Source organism: Prionailurus viverrinus, chromosome F1 (assembly GCF_022837055.1).
Source record: "Prionailurus viverrinus isolate Anna chromosome F1, UM_Priviv_1.0, whole genome shotgun sequence".
Classification (NCBI taxonomy): Eukaryota; Metazoa; Chordata; class Mammalia; order Carnivora; family Felidae; genus Prionailurus; species Prionailurus viverrinus.
This window is the reverse complement of record NC_062577.1, coordinates 4,111,838-4,130,984: the sequence shown is the minus strand read 5'-3', so window position 1 is coordinate 4,130,984 and position 19,147 is coordinate 4,111,838. Positions and strand designations below refer to the sequence as shown.

Here is a 19,147-nt window from a genome sequence, read left to right as displayed (position 1 = left end):
CGTAAAGAGAAAAATCACCAACTCTGTCCAGTGAATTTGAAGTCTTACGGGTGCCTGAGGCATTTACTGTAAACTCCCTTGTCTTATCCTTTAAAAAAGCAAAAGTGTGCCTGTGGAAAGCCCACTATGTGTCAATCAGACTTTACCTTCTCCGGCCAGAATTGGTGATCTGAGCCTTGCGGATGGCACCAAGGTGTATCATGGCCTGAGTGTCCACGGTGCTGTTGCTGCTTTCCAGCAGTCCTGCCATGCACTCCTCTCTCCCATTCACCCAGCATGGGGCAACAGATAGTAACTGGAGGGCTTGGGGGTGTGGGTGTCCCAGGACCAGTGCAGTGCTGCTTACAGAGGAGGGAAGAGGAAGACACTAAACACACACTTCCATAAATGAGTTTTTAATTACCACTGTGATAAAGGCAAAAAAGTACAGTATAGGGTACCGTGAGAAAATCTGACCTAGTCTAGGCAGCCATGGAAGACTTTCCTAAGAAAGAGATTTTCAAAATGAGACTCGACAGCGATGAGTAGTAGTCAGGTGAAGAGTTGAGGGGAAGAGTTTCAGACCCAGGGAAACAGCACTCCCCAGACTCTGAAGCTAGCAAGCATCATACTTTTTAGGAATTTAGAGGAGGCCCAGGTGACTGGGGCATAGGACATGGGGACAGTAGTGGGACATGAGTTTGGAGCAGTATGCAGGGACCAAAGCAGGAATGGGGCATAGGACGTGGGGACAGTAGTGGGAGATGAGTTTGGAGCAGTATGCAGGGACCAAAGCAGGAATGACCTTAAAATCCATGTGAAAGATTTTAGGTTTTATCCCAAACCAAGTGGAAAACCATTGAACACCTTGAAATTGGGCAGCGTCATGCTGCCATTTCTATTTAAGAACTTCCATCTGTCAGTAAATTGGAAGAAGACTTGGAATAAATGCCTGGAGATCAGGTGGGAGGTAATTATCGTAGTCCCGGTGGAAATGATGGTATCTTGGGCCCATTTTCAAAGACTATTTTTTTTTGTTTATTTATTTTTGAGGGGGGGGGGGCAGGGGCAGAGAGAGAGAGAGAGGGAGGGAGGCACAGAATCTGAAGCAGGCTCCAGGTTCCGAGGTGTCAGCACAGAGCCCGACACGGGGCTCGAACCCACAGATTGCGAGATCATGACCTGAGCCAAAGTCGGACGCTCAACCGACTGAGCTACCTAGGCACCCCCAAAGACTCTTGTAAATCACTTTTATTCTCCTCAAATTCTCTACTATACCACACTCCCCTCATTCTCAGCAGAGTCTCACTTACCTAACAAAGAAAACTGAAACCAGTGAGTGGTAACCACTTCAATATTTATCTTCCCCTCACCTGTGCCTCCAAGTACGATTCCACCAGCATCCCAACACAACATTGTCAGAATGGGGGAGGCCTTGTGCTCATTCTTTCCCCTTGCTCTCGGTCCCTTTCTCTCCCTCTACCTCAGGGAGCTTCCTCCTTCTCAGGAAAGTCCCCTCAAGTTTCTCTCACCCATTGAAAGAAACAACCTTTCTTCTAATCCAATGGTTCTCAATCTTGGAGCCACAGAAATTCCAAAATCTCATTGTCCAGTCTGCGTCCCAAACCAATATGTGAAAACAACCGTGGGTAGGATTCAGGAGACTGGATCCAGGTGACTCCAGTGTGTATCCCAGGTTGGAAACCACCTCAGTAATTCCATGTGCCTCCTTACTCTTGCCCTTTATGGCCCAGTTTCTTCAGAGGTCTGTCTGTACATGCTGTCTTTATGCTCTCTTCTCTGATTACCTCTTCAGCTCCTGCATTTCAGCTTCTGTGCCCACAGCCAGTGGAATTACCATTGCTATGTCCTCCTTGTGCTATTTTTAGGGAATATTTGTTAGTTCTTATTCTCTTTATTTTTTTTTATTAAAAAAAATTTTTTTAGTGTTTGTTTATTTTTGAGAGAGAGAGAGAGAGAGAGAGACCACAAGCAGGGGAAGGGCAGAGAGAGAGGGAGACACAGAAACTGAAGCAGGCTCCAGGCTCTGAGCCATCAGCACAGAGCCCGATGCAGGGCTCGAACTCACGAACTGTGACATCATGACCTGAGCTGAAGTTGGACGCCCAACCGACTGAGCCACCCGGGTGCTCCAGTTCTTATTCTCTTTAAAAGATTCTCTTTCCGGGGCACCTGGGTGGCCCAGTTGGTTAAGCCTCTGACTGCTGATCTCAGCTCAGGTCTTGATCTCAGAGTGGTGAGTTCAAGCCCCAAGTTGGGCTCTGTGCTAGGCATGAAGCTTACTTTTAGAAAATAAATAAATGGAAGGTTCTCTTTCCTTGATTTCTCTGGATTTCTTGATTTGGGAGGATGATAATGTGTGCCTTTCAGTTTGCTCAGAGTTTAAAGTGCCTTTGAGACAATGAAGGAAATGCATCCAGAAAGCAACTTGATGGAAAGTTCTAGAGTTTAGCAGAGAGCATTATATTCTGATGTCTTTGGCATTAGAGTGGCTCCCGGTTTCATGTATGTGACATCGATTCCTAGATCCTCAGCTCTCTAGTGATCTCCTAAACCAGCTTCTCTTGCCACGCTCCCTCTCCTACGGGAGATTGCCCAACTCTGCAGTCTCGCTGGCATTTTTGTCTCCATCCTCTCCCTTACCCTACTCATCACGAAGTCACCAAATTCTAGAGATTCAGACACCTAGGAGTTTCCCATTGCCTTGTCTCCCTGCCATGCATATCGTCACCCCTGGATGACTTCTACAGCCCCGAGCACTCTCCTTGCTTCCCGTGTCACCCCTAAGCCACAGCCAGGATGGTCTTTCTAAAACGAACCAGGCAATATGTCAGTCTCTTGCTTTGACATCCTTTCCTGTCTCCCTGCCTCTCCTTGGATAAGATTTTGGATCCTTTAGCATTGCACACAGATTCTGCATTTCTCTGGCTGTCTTTGGTTTCCCAGTCTCATCTCCCTTCACCTTTTTCCTTGCATCACCACCATCCTGCTCTACTATTTTTTCTTTCAGGAGTTTCCATGTGCTTTGCCCCTTGCTTAGAGGAATCTTCTGCTCTGTGTCCTTCCTAACTGATCCTTCCGAGTTCTTCTTGAGACCACCTACTTTCAGAGATGAATTCGGAGTCTCTCCTGTGGTCTCCTGTGACTCAGTTAATTGCAAATTCTTGTTGAATTGTTTGTCTCCCCCAATTTACCACGAGTCCCCTGAATGTGTGGTCGCTTGACATCGTCATTGCTTGTCACATCCCACTCACATAAAATGTGCTCCATGTGAATTTGTTGAATGAATGAGTGTAACACAGGGGAAGAAGAGAGGCCCTGTGCCATTGGAATCATGTGACTAGGAGGTTGTGAATTCAGAGGATCAGAACGGTCTGTGTCTGCCTGAGCTCATGGAAGATCTGGGGAGGAAGGTGGCATATGGACCTGTAAGTAGGATTCGGAAATACAGAGCATGAGGGAAGGGATGCTGGCTGGAACCAACAAGGATAAGGCGTGGAGGGAGGGGACTTTGTGAAGTGAGTGTTGTGCGTGTGACAAAGAACAGGACCGATAGCAAAGACCAGCTATTCTTCACGCCTGGGAGACTCCTAATTTTGGGGCTATTCAGTGGAAACCTTTAGCCCTGCTGAGCGGTTCCACTTGAAAAAAATATGGTGGTGAGAATTCCTGATAAGGAAGGACAAAGGAAGGCCGAGAGTGCCAGGCAGCATTCCAGGTGCTCTTGTATAACACAGCCTCTTTCTTAACACTAATAATTATTCCAGGAGCAAAAGTGGCAACAAAAGTACAATGTACGGCTGAGACCCAGTCGTGTGTCTTGCCCTCAGTGAGCCTTGGCTGGCATTTCATCTCGAGGTCCTGCCCTAAGTAAAGTGTCTGAATGAAGAGCTGAAAGTGCTTCTCACATTCTGGCAAGTGCTGCCACCAGGAAATGGCAGAAAGTGGCTTTGGAGTCAAAGGATTCAGAGTTGAATCCAGTTTGACCTTTGTGTGACCTTGAGCAATTCTTTTAACCTCGCCAGATTTCAGAGGAGTAAATAATGGAGCTGATCTGCTCAAGGAACTGATGGGCTTAAATAAGAATGTTTCGGAAGTACCTAATATACCTCGCTTAGAGCGGACATTTAATGGCTTTCAGCTTGAGCCTAGTATCATTCTTACTGCACAGAAGGAGGAGTAGGCTGAGAGGATGGAATTCTTGCACCTGCGTATTAGCAAAGCAGGCAGATTTGAATATAAAGCCTGGCTCTCCTTTTTATTCATTAGCTTGAATGCACGTAGGCAAATTTCTGGATTTTCAGAATCTCCTGGTTTTTTTTCAACTGAAAAATTAATCCCATATAATTCCTTCTCCAAGGGGATTAAAAGAGAGAACGTGTATCCCACTGCCTAGCACAGGAAGCGTATCCGAGACGGGAGACAGAACAGTTCATCCTAACGCTGGGAGAGCTCTGTAGTTTGTGCTAAAGAGCCCCCCCCCCCACCTCACTGCCCCCCATTTCCTAGCAGTAAGGAACGCTTGCAAGACTTTTAGGCTTTGCTTCTCTCTTTTTGTTCTTTTTTTTCTTTTCTTTCTTCTTACTTCTCATTAAATTTAATTCTCATTAAATTTCGTGTGTGTGGGAAGCTCTTGGAGAGCAGATGTCTTCTACCTAGACAGATTTCGAATCATTCCCCCATGAGCAGGACTTGCTGTGAGTTTGTTTGCTGTCTTCTGTTACGGTCCTTGGCTGCACTGAGCCCCTAGGTTTGTTAGTTCAGTGGGCCATTGATCATATTTATTGAGCGCCCCCTATGGTCTACCCGTTTTTTTCAGTTGGTTCCCTTGATAATAGTCCATCACTAGAATTCTTAACTCTTGCACCCTTTGTATAGTGAGTGCCACTTTCTACCGTGTTCAGTGCACTAGGGACCACCTTTGTATAGAGATTTCCATCAAGCTGTCCCAGCCTGGGTGTCCTTGTCTCTTGCTTGCCCCTGTCAAAGTTTAAAGGACTTGCCTGATGTCAACGCCCCGGACATCCAGCAGTGTTGCAGCTGTCCGTGTTACTTGTGTCTCCGCAACAGATGTGGATGGAGACGCTCCTGCGGTGTAATGTTGACTTCCAGATGGTGGGCGTGGGGAAAAAGGAGGTGTGACAACAGGAGCGGAGGCCTCAGGAAGTGGGTGACAGGAGGGAGCAGACAGGTAGTGGGCACAGGGAAGAAGTGATGGGTGGCAGAGGGAGGGAGTCAGATGGAAGGGATGTGATTTGTTACATGCTTATTATAGAAACTGACTCAGAATTTACAGTTAGCAGGTAAATGTCTGCATATTTACTGCAAAAACCACCAATGTTAGTATGTTTACCATAAGATACATCTTCACACAAATATGATTTTTAGTAGCTGGTAATTAAAGTTTGCTGCTGTGGTATGGTTCCAGAGAAGCTAGAATTACATTCATAATATGGATACTCATGAACCTGAATTTTCAAATTAAGGATATAAATTAATCTTGTTATTTGCTGCATTTAACTTCTTTTGAATTTCAATTTCAAGTTCAGATTATAATGTGAATTAGAATCATTTGTAGCTGGGTATTAGTAAAAGTAGCTTTATGTGCAAATTGGACTTTTAGACAATCTTTCAACCATAAGAAGGACATGTAAACAAACCATAAGTCAAATACACAATTCCCCACAATCGCCAGAAAAGTTAATGAATGTATCTACCATTTAATTAGAAAATAGCTACCAGGGCTCATTATTTCATATGTGTCAACTTTAGTTCATTATGTAATTCAAAGGCAATCTTGATCTGTGTCACAAAATCCGAGTTATTGATTTCAGTTGTGAAAACTGAATTCACACCCATATCAGTGTGCAACGGTAGATTTAAAATGTTATTTCAATTTTGTTATGAGTTCTTGTTTACCAGATTAAAAACTGATAGATATCTCTGCATGTTTCACTCTCGAGGAAGGTAGCGTTTCTTCTTCATGTCAAAGCTGCTAATACAAATAAGAAATTAAGAGTCTAGGAAATTTTGACTTACTGGAGCAGAGTAAAATGTAACTGCAAACAAAAAAAACTGTAAAATGGGTTAAATCTAAGACCTAGAAAGCATTTCTCACCCGGAGAAGAAAAACTAAGAGCCTGAGATCCGTAGAGTGGAGTGCTCCTCAGAAGAGCTGTTTATTCCAGTGATCCATTCCTCAAACATTTGGTGAGGAATACGCCCTTGAGCAACTTGCAGTCTAACATGGAAACAGACAACTAAACACAGTGAGATGAGTACATCGTTGGAAGCGTGCAGACCTTGCGGTGTGATGGAGATATATAGAAGCTGTTGTGGGAGCCATACACCGGAGTGAGAGTCGAGATATGAAACCACAGTACTGCATGAGCAGCAAATCCGTGAGAGTGGATGTCAGCTGCGAACAGCAGACATGCCCCCCCCCCCCCCAGGACACAATAGCTGAATAGCAACCCTGAGTGCATCAAGGGCTCCTATTCTGTGCTGGGAACAAGGGGGTCAAAGAAACTTCCTGGAGGAGAGGGGATAATGGCTGAGAGGGGAAATAACAGGAGCGCTGGTGGTTTTGTGTAGCAAAGTGAAGTGCATAGAGCCTCCTCTGTTGGTGTTGGGGGGAAGGAGAGTAGGATCCATTGAATCTCAGTTGCTCTCTCTAACGAGATCTGCCTCTCCAGCTCTCCCGACCAGTCCTTTTATCCTTCCATGTGAGAGAAGAGTTCAAGACTTCTCTGATTGCTTGACATCGCCCCTGAAATTTATTTGTATCAGCCTCTTGCACAACTTTTCACCTTAAAGTTTCAACCCAAACTTTGATTTTATCATCTTGTTATGTATTTCCCCAAATGAGGGTAGAGACCCAGGAATAAATGGGAAGGAAGTACATATTTGAGTCATGGGGGACGGGTGAGTGGAGGAGGTGGAAAAATGGACATATCCGATCCACAGAGAACTGATCTAAGAGTGAACCCAGTGGCCACGTGAAGACTATTAATTCAAGATTTTTTTTTTTACATAGTGTCTTATTAGTCTGAGGTGCACCATACAATGACTCAGCAGGTCTATACATTGCTCTGTGCTCATCAAGATAAGTGCACTCTTAATCCCCTTCACCTGTTTCACCCATCACCCCTCCCCCGCCATCTACCTCCTCTCTGGTAGTTCACCTGTTTGTTCTCTGTATTAAGGAGTCCGTGGGTTTTTTTGTCTCTTTTTTCCCTTTCTTTTGTTTCTTAGGTTCTACAAGTGAGTGAGATCATACGGTATTTGTCTTTCTCTGACTTACTGTCTCTAGGTCCACTCACGTTGTTGCGCGTGGCAAGATCTCATTCTTTCTTATGGCTGGGTCATCAGTGTTCTCAATATTTATTTTGTCAAATGCCATTATCATTTAGGACTTTTATTTCCTCCTATAGATATTGTCCCTGTCTCAAAATATTGCCCAACTGGAGGTCCAGGTTGAAAAGGTTACAAGAGAGAAGATTTCAGCTATTAATCAACTAGAGGAAATTCAAAACCAGCTTGCTTCCAAGGAAATGGATGTCACGAAGGTACAAAGTGAGATTCTAGTTTATAATTTTTTCTAATGCACAAAACTCAGAAAGAAGCACGGAATAGAAAGGTTTTGTTATTTCACACAGTAAAGGTCCACCTAATGGTCATTAAGCAAACATTTACTTATTACTGGCAGGCCCTTTGATGAGTGCTGAAAATACAAAGATGAATTAGACACAAATAATGTCCTTGAAGAACTCAAAGTGGCTGAGACAGACTTGTCATTAAGCAAGTGTCACTACTTTAGTCATTGAATGTGTGATAATCCCAGCATCTCTAAATTAGACAGTTAGGAAAAATGTTGGCCAGAGATAGCATTGGTTTGGTCCCCACAAAAATAGTAAAAGACATATATATATATACAACACCAAGAGTGTGCTTAAAATAAAAAATTTTCTACCTCCCATTCCTTTTCATACCTGGTCTTCAATATCAAGGTTCTCACACTAAGTGTCTCATTTTATTGATCCTTAAGTTTATACTTCAAAACATCACAGTGTCTGCACTTTGGGCATCACAAACTTGTGAACCAAGAACTAAAATGTTTAATAGTCTCAACTGGCCACTGTAAGGTACATATTTATGAAACACGAGAAGTCCATGTAGGTATCAGTAAGCAGTTGCCTTAAAACTAAGAAACTACGTGTGAGCACGCATGATGTAATAAATTAAATGGATACATTTTTTACCAGAATGTACACGGATAATTTTGTTTGCAATGTATACCCTTTTCATGTCGCATTTTAGCTATCAATATATTTTCCTAAATGTTGACACATTTGTAATGCCAATGTTGCTTTATAATTTAGTAATTGCAATTGCCTTTAATATATAGAAGAAACAAAGCCCATTTTTTTCTTTTTTTCCCTTGAATTTCTTTAATTCTCCATTTGCTTTCTAAAACTCAAGTTAGCCAACACAGAGGTTTAAAGCTGTCATATTTGCCAATATATTCAGCGTGTTTGTGTGGAGGCTAAGGGTAAATGTAAGGGAGTTGGGATAGAGGGGTGACGGTGGTTAATCCAGATTTAGGGAGAAAGCTGTGGTGAGTGTTCAGTCCATTGTAGGGAGAGAACTTTCTGTTGAAACATGTACAGTCGAGATGCCTCTTCTATCTTTAGAACTGTCCAAAAAAACACTCCAGCATCAGAAGGGTGCCTTGAGGTGGCTCCAACCCTGAGATGAAATCATTCTACTTCAGTTTAATTCGTTAGTTTATTTTAGATGAAATTCAAGTGTCATGGATAAACTTAGCAGATGCTAACATGGAAGCAGTAAGGCAAGGGAACTTTAAAAATAAAATTAAGGGATAAAATAATTTTAAATAAAACTTAATGCCTAGGCATTTATTATTACACAATAATTATATGTTGGTATTAGGTTTGAAACACCATGGCTGTGTAATTATTATTTCCTGGCGTCAATTTGGTTTTATTCATTTCATTCATGTATATACATCGAATAGGTTGGAATAGTGAAGAACCAAGAAGGAAAGGGAATTAGGGCCCCTGTAATTTTTTTCTGTCATTCTTCATTTTAAACTTTATTTAGCTTTAAAATTAATAACTTTTTATAAATTACTAGTGTTTTTGAAATGGGAGGGGTCAGCTCTGACACATTCAAGGCATTTGAATTTGAACTTCAAGTAGAATTTTCAGTAATTGTATTCTTTTCCTAGTATTTTGAGGGCCACTGGGGAGAAACTTACTGACTTTTTCCTCTGTCAGATTGGTTTGTTTTTAAAAGTGTTTTTTTTGTTTGTTTGTTTGAGCATAGGAGATAGATGGAGGTTTTATAAGATTCTAATACCTCAGTAATGATAAAACTAATTTCTAAAGTTCTGATTGTATTTTCGGATAAATACCAAAATTGAAAGGTTTCAAGCACCTATAACCATTGGATGAAACATAATTTTTAAAAACTTGTATTTGTAAATCAGAGACTGAATTAACAGACGTGTGTGTTAATCTCTTACAGGTTCTCAGTTATCTCAAAGGCTCATCATTTCTTTAGATTTATCTGCTGAATTGCATTTACCAAATATATTTACCTGTGTGTAGAGCCCTTGTATAAAAAAAAATTTATACAAAAAAATTGTGTAAGGGATGATACACAACACTTTTAGGATGCTGTGTGTGTTCATTATTTAATGATATGTTAAAATCATTTCACTTAAATGTATATTTTCCTTTTATGTTGAATGCTACAGTTATAAATGCAGAGTGTGCATGGTTCCAGTCTATGACTCTTACGAGACAGTGTTTCTTAATTTAAGTGCATAGCACTGTGCATAAGATTGATGTTATCTAAGAGATTGTAGTGAATACTAGGGACCACTTTACACGTAAATACCGATCATATAGCCTATTAGCAGAGAGAAAAATTCCTTTATAAATTTCTTGAATAAAAGCCTAACTGATCAAATCTTTAAGGGAAACCTTTATTTTATAGAATGTCTGTTTAACTGTAATAATTTGAATGAGTATTGATATAGCTTAATATTTTAGTTAATGATTTCACCTAGTTCAGATTGAGGTGATAATGCATTTTGGATAATAGCATGCAATTGAAACGATTTTTCCCACGAAAAGTCCTGGGCACATTACTTAAATTTCTCAATACATTTCTTTATCTGTAATCTGAAGTTGTTAAACTCAGTGGTACCTGATACTGCCTTCGCATCTTAACAGAATACATTGAATATTCTATACAGAAAATGCCATTCTTAGAAGAGTTCTATTGTATTTTATTTATATGACCTCTAGGGGGCACCAAAAGATCTAATTGCAGGCATTGCCTGGTAGATTCCAGCAGCTATTGATGTAGTTTTTACAATCTAACAGGTGTGTGGGGAAATGCGCTATCAGTTGAATAAAACCAAAATGGAGAAGGATGAGGCAGAGAAGGAGCACAGAGAGTACAGAGCAAAAACTAAAAGGGATCTTGAAATGAAAGATCAGGTAAGAGATGACAAGGGTAACTGCAGCAATTAAAGACCTAATTAAAGACGTAAGTTATTTATTTCTATTATATTGCTTCTAACTAATGGAACAATCCAGTTTATACTATTAAAAGAATTTCATTTCTAGTTGCCTAAAATTATCACCTTTCACATGAAATGGTGAGAATACAGCCGCATGCATATAAAATCCCAATCTGACATGTCATAAATAATACATTTGGATATGTGTATCTATTACTTACAAAAGTAAAAAAAAAAAAATGTTCTAATGCACAGTTTGAACCTAAAATATACGTACATAAAGTTCTTGAAAGATGCCAACTTGAATCCAATTTTAAGTGAAAAAGTTTAAAATTTGTAAGATGAGATGAGTTGATATGTAAATATGTCAATCAAATTGATTGTTGGCAGAGTGAAACCAGTTTTAACTAAGATAACCATGAATACGTTTGCCTAAATACAGGGAAATTAGAAATGTTAGGGGAAAATGCTGCTTACTTCAATCTCAGCTGAACAGATGTTTTATGTTATATCTTTGTTGAGATCGTGTAGATACTCCAATTTTAATTGTCGACATGGATAAAGTTTTTAGAGAGGCAATTCTAATAGACTCACTTTGGATTTTCTATTTTTATGTTACAGTACAGAACATTGGAGGCTCTCATTCTTTATGTTCAGCAAAAGCAGATTGATAAATCTATTCCATTAAAATGAGTTCTCAGTGTCAATATTTTTTTTTAAAAAACACCACAATTTAAAAGTAGGTGGCTCTTGGTAAATTTTTTCAAAACATATTTCTAGTTCAAGGCATTTTATTATACTTTCCAGCATATTTTCCCTTTCAACCCCATCAACTTTCTATGCAGATGACACAGAGACAGTTGGGAAAAGTATTAAAAATGAAAGTGATAATGAAATTTAGTACAAAAAGTTTTTCAAGGCATAGCTGAAATCTCTGGCATTAAGTTATTAACATCTGAACGACCAAAATCAGATTCTGCTTTTGTGCCGCTATATTCAGACTTTAATTTTCAGAATTTTCATTACTAACATGTACGGATAATGAAACTATTTCATGGCATCCAGTTGGGGGCGTGCCTGATAGTAGAATTGAAAATCCTCTCTGTCCTCGACTGAAGGACTAAGACTACCACACCAAACGGAACTTTCCTTTCCTTTCCTTTCCTTTCCTTTCCTTTCCTTTCCTTTCCTTTCCTTTCCTTTCCTGATGTATAATGACTTTTTTTTTTAAGGGTATCATCTTGGTTTGCTCACTAGCATTATTATATACTTTTGTAATAGTATTTTATAGCATCTGCCCAATATAACATCTTGGACTAACTGGAAAAACAAATAGGAAGAGTGTCTGAGTTATTTAAAATTACAGGATAATGTTCCAGAGAGAAAAAACACTATAGGAATAATAAGATTAGCATATCACTTGTAAATGAATAACGTGTAGAAGTGTCTGTAGTATTTGTCTTTCAGAGCTTATAGCTCTTGGCAATTAACCAGCAATGATGTGGAGGCTAAGGTTGCAGGATTTTAAAAGGAGCCGTTTCCATTTGTAAACCATTTCCTGCTACATAGTGAAACATTAGCAGTTTTCATAATGATTTCCAGTGTTTTTAGATAAAGATGTGCCTTCTCAGGAGGTCAGAGGGTTAGGAATAAAACCTTGGAACGGTTACAAGATGCTTGTGATGTGATGTGCTCGTTACCATTTTCTCTTGGACAGAATGTGAGGAAATCTTATAGGTACTCTTTGTAACTATTTTGTATCAAACAGACAGTTTCTGAAAAGAAAGGAGTGGTGTCTCATTCCGAGGATGATCTGGACGAGCAAAGCAGCAATTGTTCTTTGGTCTTTCAGCCATGACCTGACCTTCTGTCCGCAAGACCAAAGAGCTCCTTTGCTTGCCCACCATCTGCACTCAAGAGAGAAATTTACATTCAACTTTTAAAAGCTGGGCATGTCGAGCATTTATCTGAAATACTTATAATAATATAAAGTGTATTTAACTTTTAGAGTGTTACACATCACGCAATTGAGCATGACAAGAAGGCCATCTCTAGCTTCACAAACAAAGTGTTCCTTGTAATATAGTCATTTTATTCATATTTTTGTTAATCTGGACTCTTGATACATTTTTAAAGTAGGTGGGAAACTGTGAGATTGGAATGTGGTAAGAACAAGAGCTTTTTTGATGTCTACAAAATAGGGCAAATGGTTGAGCACCAAAATCATTTTCTTTGTGACCCGAGCCTTGACTCTGGCATAATTAGAAGGAAGGGTTAGGGGACTAACAATAGCGATCTCTTCCTCCCACTTTCTCCTTTTCTTCTTTATATTGTGTCAGGAACCCATGGGCGGATTATCCTTCCCATCAACTCCTTTGTATCACATCAGCATAGAGCAGCCCTGCCAGCCCGAGAGGACGCTTCTTGAACTAAAAAAAAAAAAAAAAAAAAAAAAAGACATTTGGTTTGGAGGAGAATGAAAAATCTGTACCCTGATTTTTATTACAAATTTTTTGTAAGCAACAGGTACACACACACACACACACACTCCATTACTGGAATTTAAAAACATACAAAGAGAATGTTAATATGAACTCCCACATCTCCATCACCTAGGCTCACCATTTTGCCAATTCTATTCCATCGATCTCGTGGGTTTTTTTCCTCTCTTCCTCCTTCGTCTTTTTTGTCGCCTTTGTCGTCTGTTTCTTCCTCTTCTCTCCCGAATTCTGTCTTCTTCCCCCATTGCTCCTTTTGCTGAAGTATTTGAGGCAGATCTCAGACATGATGTTATTTCACTCATGAACCCCTCAGTGTGCATCTATGAAGGATTTTTTTCATAACCACCAGGTCGTCATCACACATGACAATACCAACAATAATTCTTTAATATCTGATAATGCCAAGCCCATATTCACACTCCTCTGACCATCTTAACAATGTCTGTTTTATGGCTGTTTTTTTTAGAACCAGACAGACAGGAGCATTTTTGTGTGTCAGAATGTTATGGTTTGATCTTCTTTAACAGGAGATAAAGGGATATCTCAGCAAAATTTCAACTTTCTTTATCTGCTGTTGTCTCATTAAATTTCACACATATATTTTGATCGTGCTCTGAATTTATAAGGTGCGTCAGCATCATTCTAAAGAAATATGAATTAATCCTAGAGCCAACTGTCTGAAGGAAAATGGCTACCATGTCGCAACCCCAATAGTCATATCCTGAAGTGAGCCCTGTAGAGTCTGAAAGACAAATTTTGTAATTAATTCAGTCTTACGTTTAAGATTCGGGAGTGTGACTGGAAGCCCATTACAAAGGTTATGGCCGATAAAGAAGTGAAAGTTCCTTTGTCACCTTCCATTCTGGTAGATGAATCTCCGAAGGTGATTCTTCAGAGCTAAAAGGTTTGATCAGGGCATAGTATAAACAGAAAATGCAGTAATTTCAAATGCAGGGGAAAAGTGATGTTTTAAAGGTATTAAAATATAAAAATTTTCCTTTCTTTTATAGCCTTTCTCTCTCCCCCTGTCCCTTTCTCTCTCTCTCTCTCTCTCTTTCTCTCTCTCTCTCTCTCTCTCTTTCTCTCGCCCAGTTATGGTGTTTTCTATTTGCTGTTTAACTTCGGATGACCTCCAGCACAGGGCTCCCCAGGGTGGGGGGTGGGGTGAGCAGTGGGGAGACCTACCTGGTAGCTGGATCAGGGTAAGCAGAGGCTGTATATTGAGGCCACTGGGTGTTGTCGGAGGCAGGGATGTAGCCACCTCTGTGTCCTGCCCTGTGATATCAGGGGCACACACCCTCTACCCCATCTTCTCCAGGTTCACATCTGGGCTCCTGTCAGAGGCAGAGCATGACAGCAGTACACGACCCCGCCCCACACCACCCCCATGACCTGATTCCACCCGAGACACAGGGCAGGATAACACAGCTCGGGCCAGACGAGGGAACTGCAGGGGAACAGGTGTCTGAGGACCGTCTCGGGGCTGCTGTGAGGCAGTGAAGGGACAAGACCACGGACCTGAGCAGCAGCGCCACTGCCTCCTCAGACTTTCGTGACAAAACACAAGTGCCAATATGTAGTCATGAGGAAGTTCGAGAGGGCGACCACAGAGCGCTAAATGGCAGGCTTCTCAACACGGGGCCCCATCTGCCTGCACCCATCACACGCCCGTGATGGTGCCAAGGCAGTGGGAAGAGGCAGGCAGAGGTGTGGTGTGCTGCTGCACGTACATGCACTCCCACTGACACACGCAGACGTGGAGGAGTGTGTAACACGCCCGCGGGCCCTGTACCCGTAACCGACAGCTCATGGGCCGAATCGACAGACTGTCTGTTTTGACAAATAGTTGTGTTAGAACACGGCCACATCCATTCGTTCTCTATTGTCGACGGCTGCTTTCCTGCTACACAGAGTTGAGTTGTGGCGGAGACACTCGAGCCCACGGAGACTGAAACATTTACTCTCTGAGCCCTTATGGACCAAGTCGGCCAGCCCCGGCCCTGGGTATAGAAATAGAACTGTATGTCTTCGGGTTCTTACTAAACAGTGGAGCTTGGGTTCAAAGACTCCTCAATCTTCGATGATAACTTAATGGTTTTAGAGTATTTCTCAGTGCAGCACGTGGCCTTTTTCCGTGGCCTCTTCATCATCTCATGGCCTTGCCAAATGAGTGTGTGACTGCTTATGGTGTCATCATCTTAGTGGTGGCACATGGTGTAATAATGGCTTAGGTGAGAGTATAAATATAAAAGTTGCTTTGCAGCACAATTTCTTTTAGGTTGGTACAGTTTTTTTCAGATAAGACTTTTTTTTTTTTTTCCCCACCAGTATTGCATAAGTTGTAACTTTGGAGTTGTAGCTACAACTGAGCAGGAGGCGTTGAAGTTCAAAATTACTTGAGTGGGGTAATGAAAACACATATTTTAGGGTAGGGCACATATAAAAAAGAAATAGATCAGGGGCGCCTGGGTGGCGCAGTCGGTTGAGCGTCCGACTTCAGCCAGGTCACGATCTCGCGGTCCGTGAGTTCGAGCCCCGCATCGGGCTCTGGGCTGATGGCTCGGAGCCTGGAGCCTGTTTCCGATTCTGTGTCTCCCTCTCTCTCTGCCCCTCCCCCGTTCATGCTCTGTCTCTCTCTGTCCCAAAAATAAATAAAAAACGTTGAAAAAAAAAATTAAAAAAAAAAAATCTGCTAAAAAATCAGAATCGTGGGGCACCTGGCAGGCTCATTCAGTAGAACATGCAACTCTTAATCTCCGGGTCTTGAGTTCAAGCCCTGTGTTGGGTGTGGAAGTTACTTAAATAAACTTTTAAAAAGTTAAGAAGATGGGGCGCCTGGGTGGCTCGGTCAGTTAAGCGTCTGACTTCGGCTCACGTCACGATCTCGCGGTCTGTGAGTTCGAGCCCCGCGTCGGGCTCTGGGCTGATGGCTCAGAGCCTGGAGCCTGTTTCCGATTCTGTGTCTCCCTCTCTCTCTGCCCCTCCCCCGTTCATGCTCTGTCTCTCTCTGTCCCAAAAATAAATAAATGTTGGAAAAAAAAAAAAATTAAAAAAAAAAAAAAAAAAAGAAATAGATCAGAAAATTTTGGCTAGAAAAATTGGGCCAAACAAGAATTTGAGCTCCTATCTACAGCAGTGTGATTCAGCACTTTAGTACTGACGTCATAGGTGGACTGTTTCAGTGGAGGAATTATTTCTGAAGTACAGTTGACTTATTTAAATTGTCGCAAGACGTGCATCTGTTCTGTATGGCTTTGTGTAAAGATGAGAAGAAAGCCTTCAAAGTCCTAAAAGGAGATCCTACTGAAGGGCAGAGAAATAAAGACAATGAAGAAAAGTGGAAGAATTACACCTTTTTATTTCGAGAAGTCTAAATCTTCGCTACCTTCACGGACTAGACAGATTCTTTCAGGGAGGAAGCTTAACACCTGTTTAAACGCCTTGATCCTCAATATGGAAAGAATAAGAAGAAAGCTATTTAATCACAGCAACTGGAAATCACAACAGCCTGAAATAAGAACTTTCTGACAGTAAGATGATTGCAGTAGATTGCAGCAACAGGCAATGGAACTTTCTTCCCTGAAACTGCCAGTTTCAAACAATAAGAACAATATGCTGAAAACCCAGCAAATGGACCTCCGAGGTCCACTGTCTTCTACTGGATTGTGGGAGCATCCTCAGAATATTTCACTCCGATCTGTTCAAGTGGCTAGTAGTGGTATTTGTCTTTTCTGCTTGTAATTTAGCACCTACAGATTAAAGCGAAATCCTCCTCAGCTCTGTTCTCTGCTTTGTGTCTGTAGTGCCATGTGATCTCGTCGGAAGGCTTTGGGGGAGTATACTGAGATAATGGATAGCTTCTGGAGAGCTAGACTTGAGAGACTTTCCAACTACCACCTGCAGTCTCACTTCTGCCTCTGAAAGCTGACTGGGAGAGGGGCCACTTGGGCATGCCGTTAGCACATGTAATCACTCGGTCCTGGTGATGACAGAGCTGCTCTCCAGTGTTCTTCACACCCTCTTCCAGCGCTGGAGGCTCAGCGCGTCCCTCTCCCTGCTCCTCACTCAGGCAGCAGCCGCGTGCGAGGGCTTGGCCTACCCAGGCCGGTGCAGGAGGCACCGAGGGGGTGCTAGCTGGAAGACCCAGGTCCTGCCCTGAGGGAGTTTATATTCTAGTTGAGGAGATGGGGTACACATTTGAACATGCCTACAAAAACCTTGCAAAGCAGCATATCGACAAGTGCAAATTAATGTAGTGTGAACTTCATGCTGGCTACAGCCCATGCGAGGCAGAATCTGGTTCCATGTGTGTGATGCAATAAAGCTTTTTTTTCTAGCATCTTCCCTAAGTACGCCCTAAAGCATTGTTCCGATAAATTTGTGTTCTTATCACAGCCTAACCAAGAATTGTGAGAAAATTCTTCAGCCCGGCGTATGTCTAATAAATCAGCCTCTTTTGTTCTTGCGCTGCGCGCTGCTTGAATGGGACAAATGGGATCATGTAAATAAAAATAAAATTCATTTAATAAAAGATTATTGAACTTCTGTTTTTTCTAAAACACCATGCAAAGTTAATTTCTTCATTTTAAACCGTAATTGTGTCGGTAAAATTAAAAAATTAGCAGTTAAAAAGTAAGGTTTTTTTTTTGTTTTTTTTTTTTGTTTTTTTTTTTTTTTTTTTTGCACAGAACAGTTTCCAAATCAATCCAGTGAATAATACCAAGTTGGAGATTATTGGGGCATTCATCATTTGATAACTCTGTTAATATTTTGGGCAGTACTTGTTTACCCCATTCATGAAAACCCAGTGGAAATTTATACGCTCAAAAAAGAGTCCTTTGATTCTCCAAGAGACATGGTAATGCTATTCACCATAATGATGTATTTTTTAAAAATCAAATGTGTAAGCAGAAACAATATATCTGAAGATAGCAACTTAGGGCTGTTCAGAGATAAGGGTACAAAGAGGATAGAAAACAAGCCAGTTTAGAAAGCATATGCCTTGCGGGGTAAACATTTAGAAATAAATGTCTTTGGATAGGAATATAAAACTGTAAGTGAACTCAAGGAATTTTTGCTGTATTTTCAGATTCACTGGATATACGTATTTTGGTCCTTAAAAAACTTTCCGCATGCTTCTTTTGACTTTAAAGGTTGGACCCACGGACCAACCTGCCGCTCTTGGAGACCATCGTCTTGGGTACCAAGTCCTCAATAGGGGTAGCTACCAGATGGCCAGCAGCGTTTTGTGTGGCCACACTGGCCAGCAAGCTGGGAAGCGTTAGACATAGGGCAGCTACGTGTGCTTTTTCTTTTTTTACAGTCCAGAAATATTAGTACTGATACCCAGTGTAAATATTACTCATTACTACAGATGTACAACTTTTAAAACAATATTATATAAACATAAGCACATTCACAGAAGCCAATAATTCCATCACCCAATAGAGCAAATTGTTTTCATTTTTCTGTTTTACCTTTTACTTTTGTCCATATGCATATATGGTATTTGCAAATAGCAAACATGCTACTTGGTAGAATTCTGGTTTTTGCTTATTTCACTTAACTGTATCTCCAGCATTTTTATGTGTTACTTCCTCTTCTTCATAGTGATCACTTCAATATGGCCATGTACCTGTACTTTTAAAGGAAAGAGTAGTAAGTCAGGTTGAAAGAATAATAAGTCAGCTGTCCAGCTTCAGCTCAGGTCATGATCTTCCGGTCGGTGAGTTCAAGCGCCGCATCGGTCTCTGTGCTGACAGCTCAGAGCATGGAGCCTGTTTCAGATTCTGTCTCTCTCCCTCTCTCCCTCTCTCTCTCTCTTTCCCCTTCCCCCGCTCATACTCTCTGTCTCTCTCTCTCAAAAATAAATACAAACATAAAAAAAAAAAGTCGGATTTGGAATAGAACAAACACTGTTACAAATTTAGAAATTTTTGCCCTAAACTTCACTTGTTGCTTTAATTCAGCAACCATATATGGCATGCACTATGCCGGGCTGGAGCGCACTTCTGTTTTTTGGTTCTTAGAGAAGGGAAGATGTAAGGCAGGTATGCAAATAACTATATGTCAGAGAGGTCCTAGTAACTAT

General features: G+C 41.2%; 1 protein-coding gene across 6 annotated transcripts in view; it reads left to right on the top strand.

Annotated features, from left to right (window-relative positions):
- Positions 1 to 19,147, top strand: part of SDCCAG8 (SHH signaling and ciliogenesis regulator SDCCAG8) — a 249,215-nt gene that overhangs the window by 74,120 nt on the left and 155,948 nt on the right. For all 6 annotated transcript variants that reach the window (XM_047840475.1, XM_047840473.1, XM_047840472.1 and 3 more), the window contains exons 11-12: positions 7,434 to 7,568; positions 10,416 to 10,532. In XM_047840475.1, the coding sequence (XP_047696431.1) occupies positions 7,434 to 7,568; positions 10,416 to 10,532 (252 nt within the window). The remainder of the gene's footprint in view (positions 1 to 7,433; positions 7,569 to 10,415; positions 10,533 to 19,147) is intronic.